The following is an 18,040-nucleotide window of genomic DNA, read 5'->3' on the forward strand; positions in this document are numbered from 1 at the left end:
CATTCAAATTATGATTATTATCACTATTATCTTACATTTAAAAAAAATTAAGATTAATATCTTCATAATCATTAAAGTTGACCAAAGTAGTGTAGAGGTGATAGCAATAAGTTTATTTTAACTAACAATTGTTGAAGAGCAAAGTCACAATGCCATGCAAGTTAAAAAAAATTACTACAAAAAATAATTAAAGGCATAAAATCCATATACTAAATTACTGTTTTTAGCCATTTTTCTTTTGCATTTTTTCTCAAAGTGAAATAACAAAAATTTATTTTGCTCTAAATTTGATAAAGCTTTGATAACCTATCATGAAATTATACTATAAGTTTAAGCATGCATTGATCTCAATTAAAATATATGTATTATTTAGTCCAAAATATAAGTTTAGTAAAGCAATACTACCAACCCATTAAAATACAAATCTTTTCAATGATGAAAAGAGAGAGAAAAAGGAAAACAAGGTTTTAAAGAAAGTGTATTGACCAATGGCAATATGTTTCTTATTATAACCTATAGTTTAATACCCACCAAGAAAGATAAAGGTTGTCTAAATGGTATTGTCCCATGATTCCACTAGACTTATCTAGAATCATTAGTGTTTGAATAAAAATTTGTATAGGTTGTTTAGGAGTTTAATATTTCTCAAATCAAACTATGTTGGCCAATATCTTCAAGATTGATATTATAACCCATTGAAAGATTTTGACACGCGAAAGAATAAAATTCGTAATTTATACTGATAAAAAATATTGATATAACGAAAGAAACTTTCAATCAACCATATTATGAACTCTAAACACGACTTAAAATATCTTGTTTATCATATTTATTGATTTATATTTAGATTTTTTGTAATACCTCACAGTGAATAAGGAAAACGTTTCGGACACCATATTTGTATAAGCTTCTCTTAACCATTGTCAATGCATTTTAAAGTAGTAAACACTTTCTGTGTTTGAAGTAGATAATATTCATATGCTTAGAAGTAAATCATTACAAATAATATTAAAGTCAATTTTAACTTCAATATAAGAGTTTATTTGGTCTCACAAAGGATGTTAATCAAACATTCTATCTACCTAGCAGTTAATTCATGACCCTATTGTGGGAATTTGTTTGATCCTGTAAAGGATGTCTATCTTATTGGTTCTAGAATTTTATAGGACATGACGAATGCTTAGAAGTAAATCATTACAAATAATATTAAAGTCAATTTTAACTTCAATGTAAGAGTTTATTTGGTCTCACAAAGGATGTTAATCAAACATCATATCTACCTAGCAGTTAATCCATGACCCTATTGTGGGAATTTGTTTGATCCCGTAAAGGATGTCTATCTTATTGGTTTTGGAATTTTATAGGACATGACGAAAGCAATATATCTACATGGACTGTGATTGTGATATCTCACATTAGTTGTAAAAATATTTTAACTTTTTTAACTAAACCACACACATGAATAGAAAAAAAAAAGTGAGATTTTTAACGTGATTTGATCATCAATTTGATCTTTACATTCATGAAGCATATCAACACTCAATAATCTATTAATCAAGTGAAGTAGAAGAGTTATACGGTTGAAAACTATTCATACTTTATTTTTTTTTTCTTTAAAATGAAACCTTAAATCGTAAAAAAGTTAAAAATACAATTGACCCAAACTCATCATTCAATAAATATTTTTTTTCAAGAACATCAGGCTATTAAACCCCTACCACCAACTAGATCTTACATAGTGCAACAAGATCTATTCAAATTTTATAATCCAACAACTTTAGATATTATTATATGATAGGATATTATAGGATAGTGTTGTAAAAAAATAGACAATGATTTCACAATCGATTTGACTTATTTACTATATTTAATGGATGAAATTTATAGCTGTAGAGGTTTTAAAAGTTTAACTTTCCATTTAACCCTTATAGATATTTTGTGTACTCTAAGATAGCGACATAAAAAAAAATTAAATAAATTGTGAGATAACGATTTCCCTATCTTATTAAATTTGTGTTAGGTAGAATTAATAAATTATTATTGTTTTGTTGTTATTCTTTGAATAGGATCTGGTTATGCCTTCACCTTAGGAGGAAATTTGGTCTACTTTGCATACTACAATTTAATAGAATATGGGGATATGATTTGAACATTCTCAAAGGACATTTTTTCTCTAAATTGCTTAAGAAATAATATATGATAGTACCTCAACCTAATCTCATAATTAAAGTTAGTGATTGAGATTTGCCAAGTTATGAGAGGGATCATACACCCTCATTTTATGGATGTATTTTTGGGAGGTCAAATTAATTAAATTATATCAGATATTTCATATATGGGTATTAGTATTCTAGAAGTGATTGGGTGAATTATATTTTAAAATTTTTAAATTAAATTATTTAAATTTTTATGGTGTTTCACTCTACCCGTTTACAAGGCTATTATAATGCCAGAAAAAAGGTTTCGAGTTACTTTCTGAAATGTTTGAAATCCAAATTGGTTGCCTCATTAATGAATTCTCTGAATGGAACTATAAAAATTTTAGAATTATTTTATTTCACAGCACAAATGTCTTAAACTTCTTATTTACAGGAAAAAAATAATAAAATTTAAGAGAAAAAACTTTCTTGTAAAAACGTGTTCTTTCAACCTTTTTTTAGAGAGAGTGAGGGAGAAATATCTATTTTTTTTAATTATTATATAAGGACAATTTCAACTTCTAAAAACTTTTTCTCTATCTCTCTCTTTTGTCGAATCGGATCTAGTCAACCCCACTTGGACACTCAGACCCAACTTCAAGACATAATTTAAATTTATAAATCTTTAAAATATTATTTATTTTTAGGTTTTCAACAAAATTACAAAAATGAAAATCTCAATGGATAAGATTTTATAATTGTTTTCAAATTCAAATAATTATTGAGATTTTAAATTAATGAGATATTTTCCATATAATATGTTCTTCCTATATAAAGAATGCCATGCATGGCATACGTCATGCAAGATGTAAGCTAGTTATAGAATGTATTATTTTGAAACTATTTTTTAATTTTCTCTCAAAAAATAAATAAATAAATAAGAGCTGTGAAACAAAGAAAGATTCTGTCTTCCAATTTGATCAAATTATTCAAATTCTCTTTCAATGTGGTGAGGCCTATTCCTCCACAATAGCAATTTGGATTATAAAAATTAATATTTATAAAGTGTCACACTACATCCAAACTTTGTCGTTTTCTCAAACTCAAAGCATAAAGTAAAAGAATAAGTCTCATTTGGAATTGGAATTATGGGATACTTACTAGTTACATTTTTGAGAAATTTTAGTGTAGATGATTCAATTCAAATATTGGAAAAATACTGATTGAAAATTAATAAAAATATTTTACCATATATAAATTAAAACCTTTTTTTTTTCAATTGAAAAAGCCCATAAACCAAAAAATTATCAAAAAAATTAAAATGACTAAATTTCAACTAATTGTTGGTTAAGTTAATTCTATTTTAATATTTTCATTAATGGGTTTTTTTCTTCTTTTTTTTTTTTTGTTCAATTGAAAGCTTGAATAAGTTTAAATTTGGTTCAAAAGTTTCATTCAGACTTCAGGTTTCAGACTTCAGACTTAATATAAAAGTTTTTAATATTTTGTATCTAAACAAAATATTTGAGAATAAAACTAAAAATAAATACTACTAAAATACCCAAAATAAAAGAAATGTGTTAGACTTTACCACTACAATTTTGGGCTTAGATTCTGAAAAATGGTGTGACATATTTTGAATCCAGTCAATGTCTCAGGAGGAATGTGAAATGTTGCCCTAAATAGTCAAGCCCACTAAGCTCTAAGGATCTTACTATAAAAATGATTTAATTATGGTAAGGTCAAATAGCTTTCAAGTTTGAAAGAAAATGAATGGGAGGAATATGGAGATGGGCTGTAAAGTGGGTAAAAAGCAAGGCATGAAGGGAATTTCAACTGACCCTTAAGAAAGAAAGAATAGGGTATATGCCCATTGCCCACTTTTGGGCAATGAGTAATGAAGAATGGTCACTTTGGGATTGGCTTATTGAACAATGCATACAACCTTAAATTCCCACATTAGGAAAAAGAAAATTTAGGAGGAAAAAAATTGACAAAAAAAAAAGGACCATTTGGAACCTCAATGAATGGAACCTCCATGGACTTTTTAGAGACATGAATTGATATTTTGTGTCAACATTTCATCCAATGGGATGCTTCCATTTGGCATAATTTGGTTGTCACATTTGGTGGGTGCATGACCTAAAATTTCTCACAATATAATATAAGAGATGGAGTGAATCAAGTCATTCCTTTATGGGCTTGGCATCCAAATGGCCTTTTTATTATTATTATTACTATTATTAAAAAAGAAAAAGAAATAAAGAAAAAAAAAGTGCCCACTTCTTTATTCAAAAGAATGTGCCCTTCTTACCCTCATTTGGCCCATTCCACTTCATATAGGTCTTGAATTAAATAGACATTTCTTTAAGTTTCTCAAATTTTCCATACTATTTGGTTTTTTTTTTTAAAAAAAAAATTCTATTTTAATTTTATTTGTAATTCTTTTAGTGTATGGGGAAATTTTGGCCTTTTGGGGGGGAGGGGGGGCTTGAAAGTAGAGTAAGGGGATGAGAATTGAAGGGAAAATGGAAAAGATGCCAAAGAAGCACACAGAAACAAAGCCAAAAATTAAATAGAGAAAAATAAAAACAGCTGGATGGGATTGTCTCATAGTCATCTTTAACTTGGAGATGAATTGGAATGGACTTGCTTTGGGACATGGGTCCCTCATTGGCCCTTTCATGGCCAAAACTTCAAGAAACTTTTTGGATTCTTATGGAGCCTTACATGAAGTGATGTGAAAGGGAGGGTTTGAGAGTGGCTTCTAACTGGTTGACATTGACAAAAGTAATTCTAAAATTGATATCGTTTTAAGTGGAGATGGCCCCAAGATGTGAAGTTCAATGAGCCAAGAAACCCCAAAAAAGGAAAAAAGGAAAAAAGAAAAAAAAAAGACGGAAAAACCCACATAAATTCAAGTTAATCATAATTATCATGATGAGTATTTCAAATCATAAACTTAATTAGAAAAAAAAAAAAAGAATTTAATAGTTACATTTCTTGTATGTAATTTCATTTCACTATCATTTAATAATAAAAAAATCATGTTCGATTAAGAAAACGACAAAAAAGTTAATATAATAGGTTAAAACAACATAATTATTATATACATGTATATATTTTATGATGTCTGATATCGTATATCGAAAAAAGTTATTAAAATTATAAAAGTATGAGTTTTTTTTAATTTTATATACCTATTTTAAAGTTGTAAAAACTCATTGAAGATTCAAATAGGATAATATTTATATGATTGGATGTGAGTAATTATAAATAATATTAAAGACGATTTCCATCAACTTTGATGTGGGGGTTTGTTTCATTTTTTGGTTTCATGATCTCAAAGGATACAACAAAGTCATAATGTTTATGAGAAGATGTTTGTAATATCCTATAATAGGTAAAAGAAAAAAAATTTAGAACTATAAAGTCATAAATATGAACTCTTTTTAATCTTTTTAACGTGATTTAACGCTATAAAACCCTTTTAGGGTTTAGAAACGGACAATGAGGATTTTGATAATAACTGTACAATTGGGTACGAGTCATTATATGATTAATCAACTAAAAAGATAGTTTATTTTAATGCATACGAATTGTATTATTATTTTATAAATCTGCTCGTTAAAACGGAAATTATGATTCTAATTTACTTCAAAAAAAACAAAAAAAATTCTACGCTTGAATATATAACTCGTATTAAAAAAAAAAGTACAAACCTACTCTTCAAAATAGAAATGATAACTATAATTTACTTTCAAGAAAAGAAAGGTATAATGGGAATTATAATTTGGTTGGGGCCACGCGTCGGCACGTGTAGAGGAAGTATTGAATCAAATAAGACAAAATTTAAGTAATAATGTGGAAATAATTTCAACTCTTTAATAATTGTTCACATCACTCTTGATTTTCAATCATAGAAAATAAATTTAGTAAGTTTGCTAATTGTATGATCACTCTCCCATGAATGAAATTTTGAGTGGCCTCAATGGAAGTACTAGGAATTGATATGACCCATATTGTCTAAATGCCACGTGTTTCTATAGTGTTCCTTAATATTTTTTCTTTCTAAATTTCCAATGATTATGTTATGAAAATGGGTCGGGTTTAGAAATTGTTATTAAAAACGATTTTTTTTTTCAAAAAAAAAAATATAAACTATTTTTTATTTTTTATTCTTAAAAATAAAAAGAAAGATATATTTAAATAATTTCTTTTTAGTTATTTTATATTGTTTTTACTTATGTTTTGAGAATTATTTTAAGAAATATTAGAAATGAAAATTATCTTCAAAATATATTTAAAAATATTTTAAGTTTTTAAATAAAATTTTGTTTTACAAGATTCAAAAAATAATTTTTAAAAACTGTTTTTGAAAATAAATACATATCGAATATATATATATATTGGTTTTTTTGGGGTGATATATTTATTTATTTTATAAAAAAGAGTCAAAATCTTATACGTCTTCTTTCTTATAACTTAATTATTTTGATTAGTCGACAATAATTCAATTAAGCGTGCAAAAACTTCGACGTCTTGGCATATACTGTGCTTTTCTCGGCTCAAGTGGCATTGCACACGTCATGAATGGAGTCTCTAAGTGGGGTGGGGATGGTGAGGTGGACTTGGACGAAGAATATGATTTTACATGTCATCCATGGAAAATTGAAGATGCAAAGTCTCAAGTCCATTTTAGGGCATGTCACAAAGGCCAAAAAAATGCCTTGTGGAGTAGGGTGCCCTACATGGAGAATAATCCTTGAGAGAAAATGTCCCATGCCATTTGGAATTTTGTGAATGTGACAAGTGTTTTTTTTTTTTTTTTTTGTATTTTTTTGTATTGAATTTATGAAAATGAAAAAGGGTTGAAAATGACCCACCTAGCACGCACTCCTTTGAATTTGTGCTAAAAAGATTAGGGTTTGTTGAAGTCACTTTCCTTGTCTTGGACTTGTTGGGCAAAGCCAAAAGATATAATATTCTTGTGTCTATATTTTTTAAGTTCCTTTTAAATAATAATAATAATAAATTCACAATATAAAAAATTTAAACTCAAGGGTGTCCAAAAAATCATTCTAATATAAAAAATTATGAAGAAAGGGGAGGTATCCACTATCCTATGTGATTCATCAAGGAAAATTTGAAAAAAAAAAAGAAAAAAAGAAAAAAAGAAAAGAAATATGATAAAAAAATATTTTAAAAATTTATAAATTTTCATTTTTATTTTATTTTTTTTATGTTGGAGAAAAAATAAATGAATTTGAAAAAATGGGTAATATTAATTTTCCTCAATTTTTATGTATTTATTTATTTTATTTTTCTCCCAATGATTTCATGAAGCACCTCATAAATTATAGACATATGTCATTTGCAACTATCTCTAGTGTACAAGAGGAAAGAGTTGAAAATGGCAATAATTTATGCCAATTCATTGGGATTGAAGTGCCCTAAAATTCAACTTGCAAAAACTTAAATACTAAAATCCCTACAAAAACAAAACACCAAATCACCCTATTTCTGTCCTTATTGGTGATCTTTTTCCTAGAAAAGATTGAAAATGACAACAAAATTGCGACAATAATTTAATAATGCAATGAACCTCACTCATTCTAGGACAACTTTTCCCAATTGGGTTTTGGCCATTTGGTAAGAAAACCACCTCCACACTTGATCACACTAGCTCAAATGTCTACAATCCAATGAAATTGAAAGTGACCTTAGGGTCATTCATAGAATCATAGCCACAAGAATCCATCCAATTTTAACTTCTATGAAGCTCAGAAATTGCCGGTCGGATAATTGGGTGAAGTTTTATGATTGATTGCTTCTTTTTTTTTTTTAATGCAATTATTGTTAATAAAAAATTTGGATGAAATAGTTCTATCGGTTTTATGATTAATTACTTTGTGTTTTTTTATTTATATTTTTTTTTAAAGTAGTTATTATTGGAGTGTGAAGTCTCAATCAATATTATTGTATCATACAGAGGTATCCAGGTTGAGCTTTTTGTCAAACTTGCGAGAGTCGAGTTGTCCCTGTTGCATAATGAGTTTGTTATTATTATATTTAACTCTTTTTATGATTTGGAGTTACGTGAGAGAGAAAAAAAAGTATATGGACTACAGTTGTTATTTTCAATTATTCACAAGTTAGAATGAATAAAAATCAAAACTTAAAATCAACTTTTCATATCTTTGGTAGAACTTCTAGTTATCACAAAAAAAAAAGAAAAAAAGAAAAAAAGAAAAAGAAAAAGGTTAAGAGCAATATAAGAAGAATCGAAGATGTTGAACTTCCTTAGATTTGACAATTTTTTAGAACCAAATACATGACGTAACACTCTAAAATTCGTCAACATAACCTTATTACATTTGCAATGATTATATTGAAAATACAATTTCAACTTGAACACCTTTATGCCCAAAAAAACAAAAAAAAAGGGAAAAAAATAATTATATTAGTATAGAAAATAATTTAAAATAAAGTATGACTGGTAAAAATTGTTTTTAAAAAATATTTTAAAATATTAAAAATAGAAAAAAACTTTTATTTTCTAAAATATCAAATAAATTTTTTAAAAAATAATTCTATCAAACAATTCCAAACCACTTTCTATCCCCAACCAAAAATTAGGTCATTTTCTAGCTTAGCAGTATGGGATTGTGACATGCCATGGAAGAGAACAGTGGAGCGTTGGTTCCGAAAATGAAAGGGGCCCATAAACTTTTCTATGAAAAGAGAATTTGAGGCTGACCCAACTGACAATTTCTAGGGCACGTGTCCCTATGTGGGGTGCTGTTCAGGACACATTTGGGAAGTGACAGTGAAGGTGAGATTTGTCATTCACACACTCATTATTGGGTTGATGGATTCCCACCAAGGAGACACCCCTAAAACGGCTTGGGCCAAACAGCCCCTTAGCCTATGGAGGACAAAATATAGGGCCTATTTTTTTATTGTGATTTTGCCTTTATTTAAAGGGAAGTTTGTGGGGATGTCTATGATTCTAGAGCCATCATATTATATGTGACTTAGGGCCTCAAGGTAGGTATGATTGGAATAAGGGCTTGACCCTGGGTCAACTTCAAGTTCGCAAGTGGCCTGGCCTTGGGCCATCATAATAGCTTCGAGAAGGGCTATAGTTATTGGCTTATGGCACACAACAAATTATTGATGCCCCTTTTGGAGGCATATTCTATGGGGAATAGGGTGTCGACAAGGAGATGTTGTATAGAAGTCATGGGTAAATAATTTGGGGAAGATAATTTCACTTTTGAGTTGGATTTGTCCCATTGATGCTAACCAAGAGTGTGGGTTTTTTTTATTTTATTACTACTTTTTAATACAATGAAAATATCAATAGCGAGCATGGGAAAAGAAAAAAAGAAAAATGTAACGATAACTCCACTTACACCTTGTCCCCCGTGTGGCAGTATTTTAAAAAAATATTTTTAATATAAAATAATATTTTAAAAAAATTAAATATTTGATAAAATTTAAAAATAATTATAATGTTTCTAACAAGAGAACGTAATTGGTGATCATACACTTTTAAAGAAAGTTTTTCATTAAAAGTATTTAGAATAGAAATATTGTCAACCGCAAGCTTACTTCCATCTGGTCATTAATAAAATATATTAATTTAACAATTCTCCTAATCGAGTTTTGATGATTATTACAAATACGGTTAAAGATATTGATTATTCAAAATTTAAAGAAAACTCGAAAAATTCAATATGACTTTTGAAAACTTGAAATGAGTTCGGATAAATTGTAAGCCGTATAGTTAATTTTAAATTGTTTCTCATGCTTCATCATTTAAGCTTAAAACGATAATACTAAAATTACTCTCTATGAGATCAAGCCTACAAACCTGGGTATATCTCATTCTTCTTAGCTTGCTTTAAGTCCAATCCATCTTCTAAGCTGAAAGAGTGGGATAACTCAACCAGGCCCAGCCCATAAGCCCAAAAAGCCATAATCCCTATAGCCCACAAGCTGTATAACTCACTCAATTCAACCCAAGCCCAAGCCCAACTCATTCAACCCAAACCCGACTCTCGACCTGAAAAAAAATTGAGGTCTTTAATTTGCAAAGTGATTTTTGAAGATATAAAATAAATCTATATTTCTTTTCTACAAAATATTATATTTTCCTTTATACAGAAGTTTCTAATTTTAAAAACAAAAATAATGAACGAAACAAATCCACCTGGCTGCAGCATCCAATAACTTACGAAATCTGGGCTATGAAACCATCTATGGCTGCTGATTTCAACATGAGTTCGTACTTAGAAAAATAGAAATGAACACATGGACATTTGTTGCTCCATGCATAAAGGAGAATTAGAAATTAAGATCAAATTAATTTAGCATTCCTCTTCACCCAACTTAGGTGAAGAAACCAAATCAGACCGGTTCTTCATAGACAAAGAAAACATCCCATATTAAAACAAAACAAAAAAAAGAAAAGTAAATTATGTAATCCTTTTGAGAATTCACAAGCCCATATGAACAATGTTCTACCATATGAAAAAAGGGACTTCCACATGATGTTCATCCACAAAGAGATGCTAATTGACACTTACCTGTTTATGAAATCTTTGCCCTGGAAAAGTCCATCTCCGGATGCTGCAAGGATGCAAAGAAGAAAAAGAATCGGTTAGGCAACGGGTATGGCTGGCATGTGATCAACAGGGGAATCAGATAAATAGATTGGAGAAAAAAGAGTCAGTCGTCACCTCAGCCATGAACTTCTTTAGAATCTCCTGTTTCTGCATCTCGTCGCTTGTTGGAAGTCCCATAGTTTTCTGTCTCTGGTCAAACTGCTCAAAGAGTGAGCAGGGTCAGTAACCACAAGTCGAGAGAATGTTTGGTTTTCAGACGTACCAAGGAAAGATAAAAAATAATAAAAGAAATTTATTTTCTCATACTTGATCTATACTTTAAAAAATACAAAATAAGTAGAATGAAATTGAAGTAATATATAAAAATAATTTATTGATTTTAATTTTTTTTTTTCACTTTCTTCTCCATTTTCTTTCCCTCATATTTTCCCTCAAATTTTTCAGAAACCAAACATAACCTAACGAAAAGCTAAACTGGAATAGCATAGGAAAAACCGTCTTCATGACTGAATATGATCACAAGTAGGAATAAGAGACCAGCAGTGCAATTTGAAAACTGCTTATTCTGGAGTTAAAGTTTCCTTAAAGCCGAAAGGTTGCATGGAAAAAAAGAAGGTAAATCCTTGACCATATATCTAAAGGCTAAATTTAACAGGTATTCATAGGTAACTAAACCTGGCTTTGTATAATTAACAGATTCAGTTAAATAAAAGAGACTTGAGGAGGCCGAGTTCATTTATGAATAAAAGCAAAGAGGAAATAATCATGATTTAACCGAGTGGAAAGACACAAGGCATCAGTGCATTACCATCATCTTTTCCACAGTTTGGCGGGTTTCTGGATCAAGGTCAGACAGCTTGCTGTTCTCTGGTTCAACTTTCTGGGTATCAATTTCAGGATCGCCTTTCACCAAAGATTTCCACCACTCCATTTGGTTATGCTTGGTCAACAGGATAGAGACGGATTTCTGATCCTCTAAGCACAAAAAGCAAGTTTCTGAATTAAAACAATTGAAAACTTCAATGCTACATCCTAGCTCTTGGCTAAGTATCAACCAAAGAATATGTGATATTTGTAATTGTAATGGAACTCCATTAGCACACACTAAACACAGCACTAAAATGATTCCCCATCCACTTGATTTATTGGATGTTTTCTGGGAACTACTATAAACTTCGCAAATGTTGTTATCAGCTATTATCTATGATTTACATGTCTTAATATGTAAATTCAGTCATTGTTCAACTTGCATATACATCAGTGTATAACATACCTAAGCTCCAAAAGCAATCATCAGGCTTGATAGGCTTAGAGAGTTCTCCCTGCAAGCATTTTGCGAACACATAATCAGAGATGAAAACCATCCAAATGCAGCAGAGTAAGAAATGAAAAAAAAGTTATAATAATAGGGCCCTAGGAAATATTACTAGACTTGAAGAAATAAGCGACCGAAACTCACATCAATTATTGGAGGGTGGCCCTTAAGCCCAACCTTCAAATGATTCTTCTTTATGTCACATACTATAAACCTTGATTTGGTTCCAGGAGGGACTGGCACAGTAACAGTAACCTCTTGCAGTGTCTGCATCCAGGAATACTTCTCCAGATCAAGGCCGTTCCCTTTATTTGGAACTGCTTACATATTTAAATAAAAACAGGAAAAAGGAAACAAAATAAGAGTGATGCAAAAAGTAATGGTGTTTGTGCGGATAAGAAAGGATAGAAAGAAAAAACATTGTCTTTTTAACAGTTCACATTTAATGCAGATTTCAAAAAAACAGTTGCACCTCAAACCCATAGGTCATCACAAACTTTAGCAGACATAGTTTAATATCCAGCTCAAATTGATGGTCCTCCCCCCAACCAACCCGGTAACCCAACCCAAACCCCCCCCACCTCCACACACACAAATATGTTCCAAGTATATGAAGAAATTGGTGAGCAGAATTATACACATGAACAAAAAAGAGCAAGAACCAACTTTAAGACCATTTTGAACATTTTTTTGGATAGGTATTCTGAACATAAAAGGTAGACATCCAAGAACAAACCTCAAAAGTTTTCCTTCCAATCCTCATTTATTTTTTCTTTTCTTTTCTTTATTTTTTGATAGGTAAATTTTCATCCCCATTGGGACTTGGAACCTCCCACAAACCCTCCCCAACCCTTCACTACTTGAACCAGGACTCAAGGACCCTTGTAATCCTCATTCATCATAAGAAACTCCATTTTTCTCTCAGCTCTCAAACCAAAGAAACCTCTTAAATAATGAAAAACATAAAATTCAAAATTTTGATTTCTTTTCTTTATTTCAAATTCAAAAGCAACTAAAGCAACTAAACAGAGTAGAGATGAATTCTTGAGATACTTGTAAAAAAAGCACAAATCTGAATAACAAAACAAATTATGAAAACCTTCCCTTGTTTCCAAATCATTTTTGGATGGTGCTTCCCATAGGTACCAACCAAAACAAGATCCCATCAAAACAAAATAACCACAAACAAAAACAATAATAATAATTAAAAAAAAAAAACCACAAAATCTCAAGAACATCACATCCTTCACCAACATTAAAATCAATTGTTCTTTTGATTCCTTTGCTTCCAACGCCCTCCTCATATATAAAACCTACAATAATTTCCCCATTATCAAGCAAAACATCACCCCTTTTCTTTCAAGATTATAGCTTCTACTAGGATTCTAGCTTATTTGCCGTTGAGTTCCACGATATTCTCCCATAAATTGAATTTATCTAAACTCTATCTAAGAAAAACGACATCTCGTAAACTGCAGTTATTTAAACAAAACGAAAACATTTCAATAACGAATTTTTAAAGTTAATCTAAGTTAGACCTCAGGTCCAATCATTTATCCCCATTTAGCATTCTCTAGATTACAAAAAATCGATCTTTGTTCTTTGTAGGTTCTCTCATCCCAGAAAAACTAGGACACAACTTCTTAAAAAACTTGTACAAGAAAAAGAAGAAATTTCAGCACAATTACAATTATTCTTGTGTCAGAACAGTCTCTTGCAATTTCTGAACAAAAAGAAATTTCACCACATACAACACTGAATACAAAACATCACAAAAACTGTCATAGTTGAGTCAATCTTCTATCTTCTAGATTCAAAAAGGAAAAAAATTTATTTTTCTTGCTAAACTAAAGAAAGCACAGAGAAAAAGAGAAAAAATTGATACATATACCTTGCGTTCCCTCCTTCTCCTCTGCCTTCAAATCCTCCACCTTCTCTTTCGCCTTCTCCGCCTTCTCCGCCTTCTCCGCCTTCTTCTCAGGCTCCACCTTAGTCTCCTTCAGCCGCTTCTCCGCCTTTCCCTTATCCTCCAGGTCCCTCTCCTCCGCCTTCTTCTTCCTCTCCTCCTCCTTGATCCCCCTCGCCAGCATCGCCACCTCCTTCTCCGCTGCCTCCCTCTTGAAGAAATCGGTTTCCCGAGAAACAAACAGGAACGCCGACCTCAGAAACTCCAGCGGATTCGAATGATCGAGAGTTCCATTGAATGTGGATGTAGACGGAGGTCTTTCCTCCTCCTGGTATTCGGAAATTATCGCCATGATTCAACACTAACAGAGTAAGAGTTAGGGTTAGGGTTCTTGTGAGATTGGAAACTTACTTCGGAAGCAAGATTTCAGTGTATATATACACATAGAAACTTCTACAGTTCGCTACTATGTCCTAGATCTTGTTAGTTGTTATATCAAACAGGTGATACTAAGGTTGTTTTTTTTTTTTTTTTCCTTTTTTTTTAAATAAAAAATAAGATAAGATTATACAAAAATAATTTAGAGTGTGTTTACTAATGATTTTAAAAAGTGTTTTTAGTCATTTTAATACTTAAAAAATTAAAATTAAATGTTAAAAAAATTAAAAATACTTTATAAAATTATTATCAAATACAATTTAAGAATCTGTTTAATAGTAATTTTAAGAAGTGTTTCTAACTTTTTTAATACTTAAAATTTTTTAGCATTTAAGTGTTAAAAATATTTTTTGAAATTATTATCAAACGCACTCTTAATAACCTAAAAATAGTAATAGTGAGGAACGGAGAAAAAAATATAAAATAAAATAAATAAATAATAAGATGAAATCCACACATTCAAATAAATCAAATAAATAATTCAAGATTACAAATTATGAAAAAAAATAAAAATAAAATAGTTAATGTCACATAAATTACACTGTATATGCCATTGTAATAGTTTTTGTTAATTTTTAAATTAATGTAAGAAAATAAAGATAAAGATATTAAAAAAAATACTTAAAAATTAAATATATAAAAATAAAATATTAATTCTAACTAAAAATTAGAGTATGTTTGATAGATATTCTAGGAATTGTTTTTAACATTGTTAACACTTAAATTTTTTATCTTTCCAATATTAGAAATATTAGTATCACTTCTTAACATCATCGCAAAACTCACTCTTAATCTCTTTCTCTTGACTTATTTTCTAATCTTTGATATATATATATATATATATTTTCTACATCTAATTAAATTTTTTTATAAATAAAATAACAATTAAAAATATAACTAATACATAAAAAAAATTTTAAAACTAAAAATATAATGAAATATTAATTTCCACTAAAAATTAATGTCTTTCTTTTTTGTTTTATTTTCTTATGTTTATATTTTATCACAAGGAAAGTGGGTTTTGACTCACTAATATGAAAATATATGAAAAAAAATCTCAAAATTTTAAAATTAATATTATCTTCATTTATTTAAAAATAATTTAAAATATATACATCTTTTAATGAGTCATATAATTATTTCATATACTTATTTCATAAAATGTCATTTTTACTTGTCATGTCATCAACACCGATTACTAATTGGACTCATTCATGTAAATGTTTTTATTCCTTTTAGAAATATTTATTATTATTATTACTATTATGATCATCAACTGAGTTTTTTTTTTTTTTTTTTTTTCCAAAAACAAACAACTTGGTAGGAATTTCTTTTCTTTCCTTCTCTCCATCAACAAATATTCGATAGGTAACTCAAATTTATTTACCTTTTAAAAACAACAATATATTACCCTTCATCGATTGAATTGAAGATGAAGTTAAAAACAAATAAAATGCCCCAAACAACTAAAGTCTTTGAAATTCACCTCAACTTGTCCTAATAAAAAAACATTGGAAAGAGACCATAGGAAAAACCATAAATCTTATTCTCGATAAAACTCAAACTCATCTCCAATCCACAAGGGTTTCACTACTTCTAATATCCATACTCTTCAAACTACCTCATATATACTATGAGAGTTGCTATGAGATGCTTGTTTATGGAGAAAAAGAAAAATTTCAACTTTTCCTAGGGGTGTTTGTTTTTAGAGAAAAAAAAAATTCAAATAATAATAAAAAAACATATTTAAAAGAAAGAGAAACATTTACATGAAGGAGTCTAATTGTTAATTGTTGTTGATGACATGACAAGTAAAAAAATTATTTTAGGGAATAATTATATGACTTATTAAAAAGTGTATGTATTTTAAATTATTTTGTAATAAATAAAGATAATATTAATTTAAAAAAATTGAGAAGCTTTTTTCCATATAAGAAAATATTAATGAGTTAAAACCCACTTTTCCCATTTATCCCTATCTAACTCTTGGATTGTTTTAAAAAGTTCAAGAAAGAGTGAAATTGAATACGATTAAATGTGAAAACTTCATGGCTAAAAGTATTTTTATTTTTTCCAAATACTAATTCCTTTAAAAAAAAAATACTAAAATTAAAAAATATTACTAACTTTTGGTTTTTTCATTCATAAATATTAAAATACATTTGGTTAAGATACTTTTATGGGCAATTTTGTTTCCTTTTATTCTAACATATAAGATTTATAGTGACTTATTTTCCATTAAAGATATGAGGTTGTTGTTCATTTAATCTGATTTTTATAGGTAAGTTTGAAAAGATTTGTTAAAAGCAAGTTAGTTTTTTTTAATAAGATAAGGTTGGATTAAAGTTTTAAATTGAGGTAAAATGTCTTAATTAATTTTTGATAATTTTGAGATTTTATTTTTTAAGAAAATCATTTTTTTAGTTAATTTTTAAACTGCGTTTGATAGTGATTTTAAGAAGTGTTTCTAACATTTTTAATACTTGAAAATTTTGATATTTCAAACATAAAAAATAGTAAAAATACTTCTTAAAATTACTACCAAACACATTCTTAGAAAGTTGATATTTTATTTTTTAAGAAAATTATTTTCTTAGTTAATTTTTAGAAAGTTGACATTTTTTTAAGAAAATTATTTCCTTAATTAATTTTTAGGAAACTGATATTTTTTTTAAATTATTTTTTTAATTAAATTTTGGAAAATTGATTTATTTATTTATTTTTAAAAGAAAATTCAATTTTCAACCCTCTAGGCCTTTAGGCCTATATATATACCCTACCTAAATATATACATTTTTTTGGGTTAGATGATTAGAGAGAATCAACCCAATTTGCCCTATCATTCCCAAACTCTCAACAAAAAATTTACCAATTGAATTCTAAACTGTTGAAAAAACCTGCATCCTCTTTGAGGTTGAGGTCTTTGAGGCTAAGGTGAATTCACTATAGCATTAGACGTGGATCAAAGCATAAGTACTAGAAAGTAAGTTTTAAGGTAAAAATATTAGGTAAATCTATATATTTTGATATCATATAGTAGATTATTAGATTAGAGGCCTTAAACCTCATAATTTTTTAACTTTTTTATTTCCACAGTTAGTGTGAGAGTTTCCTATGTAAAATTGATTATTTTGTATATGATTGTAATTTTATTGTTTATTCATATTCTCATGCATAATTCAATTGATTTAAAATGGCTTAAATCATTTTCTTAGTTAAATTAAGTAAATAACTTCAACTTATGAATTAAATTTTTTTATTTTTATCCATTCACCCTGTTCAGGTGTTACCCCTTTGATACAAAGATTTTCACATTTTATTTGATAACATCTTGGAAAATTTATCAAAAAATAACTTTTTTAAAACCATTTTTGAAAATAGTTCTCATTTGTTTTTAAGAATAAAGTTATGATTTTTTTTGTTTGTTTATTCTTTATAAAGGTAATACATACTCATATGTAATATAAAACTTTTCAAAATATCCTCCATAGTTTTAACTTTTTTTCTTAGAATAGTTCAAAAAAACACCTTAAACTTAAAAAATAACCTGTTTTTTTAGAATAGGTATTTTAAAAAAATTTAATAAAAAATTTATGAAATGTGTTTTTAA

At 28.6% G+C, this 18,040-nt stretch overlaps 1 protein-coding gene across 2 annotated transcripts; it reads right to left on the bottom strand.

Moving 5' to 3' along the window:
* Positions 1 to 9,930: 9,930 nt before the first annotated feature.
* Positions 9,931 to 14,438, bottom strand: LOC117934206 (protein BOBBER 1). Of its 2 annotated transcripts, XM_034855848.1 has the most exons (7): positions 13,978 to 14,438; positions 12,231 to 12,403; positions 12,045 to 12,093; positions 11,580 to 11,746; positions 10,886 to 10,969; positions 10,733 to 10,775; positions 9,931 to 10,209 (listed from the first exon to the last, which is right to left on the bottom strand). In XM_034855848.1, the coding sequence occupies exons 1-6, from the start codon at positions 14,342 to 14,344 to the stop codon at positions 10,737 to 10,739; spliced, it is 879 nt and encodes a 292-aa protein (XP_034711739.1). In that variant the 5' UTR covers positions 14,345 to 14,438; the 3' UTR covers positions 9,931 to 10,209; positions 10,733 to 10,736. The 2 variants fall into 2 exon arrangements, with proteins under 2 accessions (XP_034711739.1, XP_034711738.1); XM_034855847.1 differs by lacking the exon at positions 9,931 to 10,209 and having other exon boundaries at positions 10,465 to 10,775; positions 13,978 to 14,437.
* Between the last annotated feature and the right edge of the window lie 3,602 nt (positions 14,439 to 18,040).

This window comes from Vitis riparia, chromosome 16 (assembly GCF_004353265.1).
Source record: "Vitis riparia cultivar Riparia Gloire de Montpellier isolate 1030 chromosome 16, EGFV_Vit.rip_1.0, whole genome shotgun sequence".
Classification (NCBI taxonomy): Eukaryota; Viridiplantae; Streptophyta; class Magnoliopsida; order Vitales; family Vitaceae; genus Vitis; species Vitis riparia.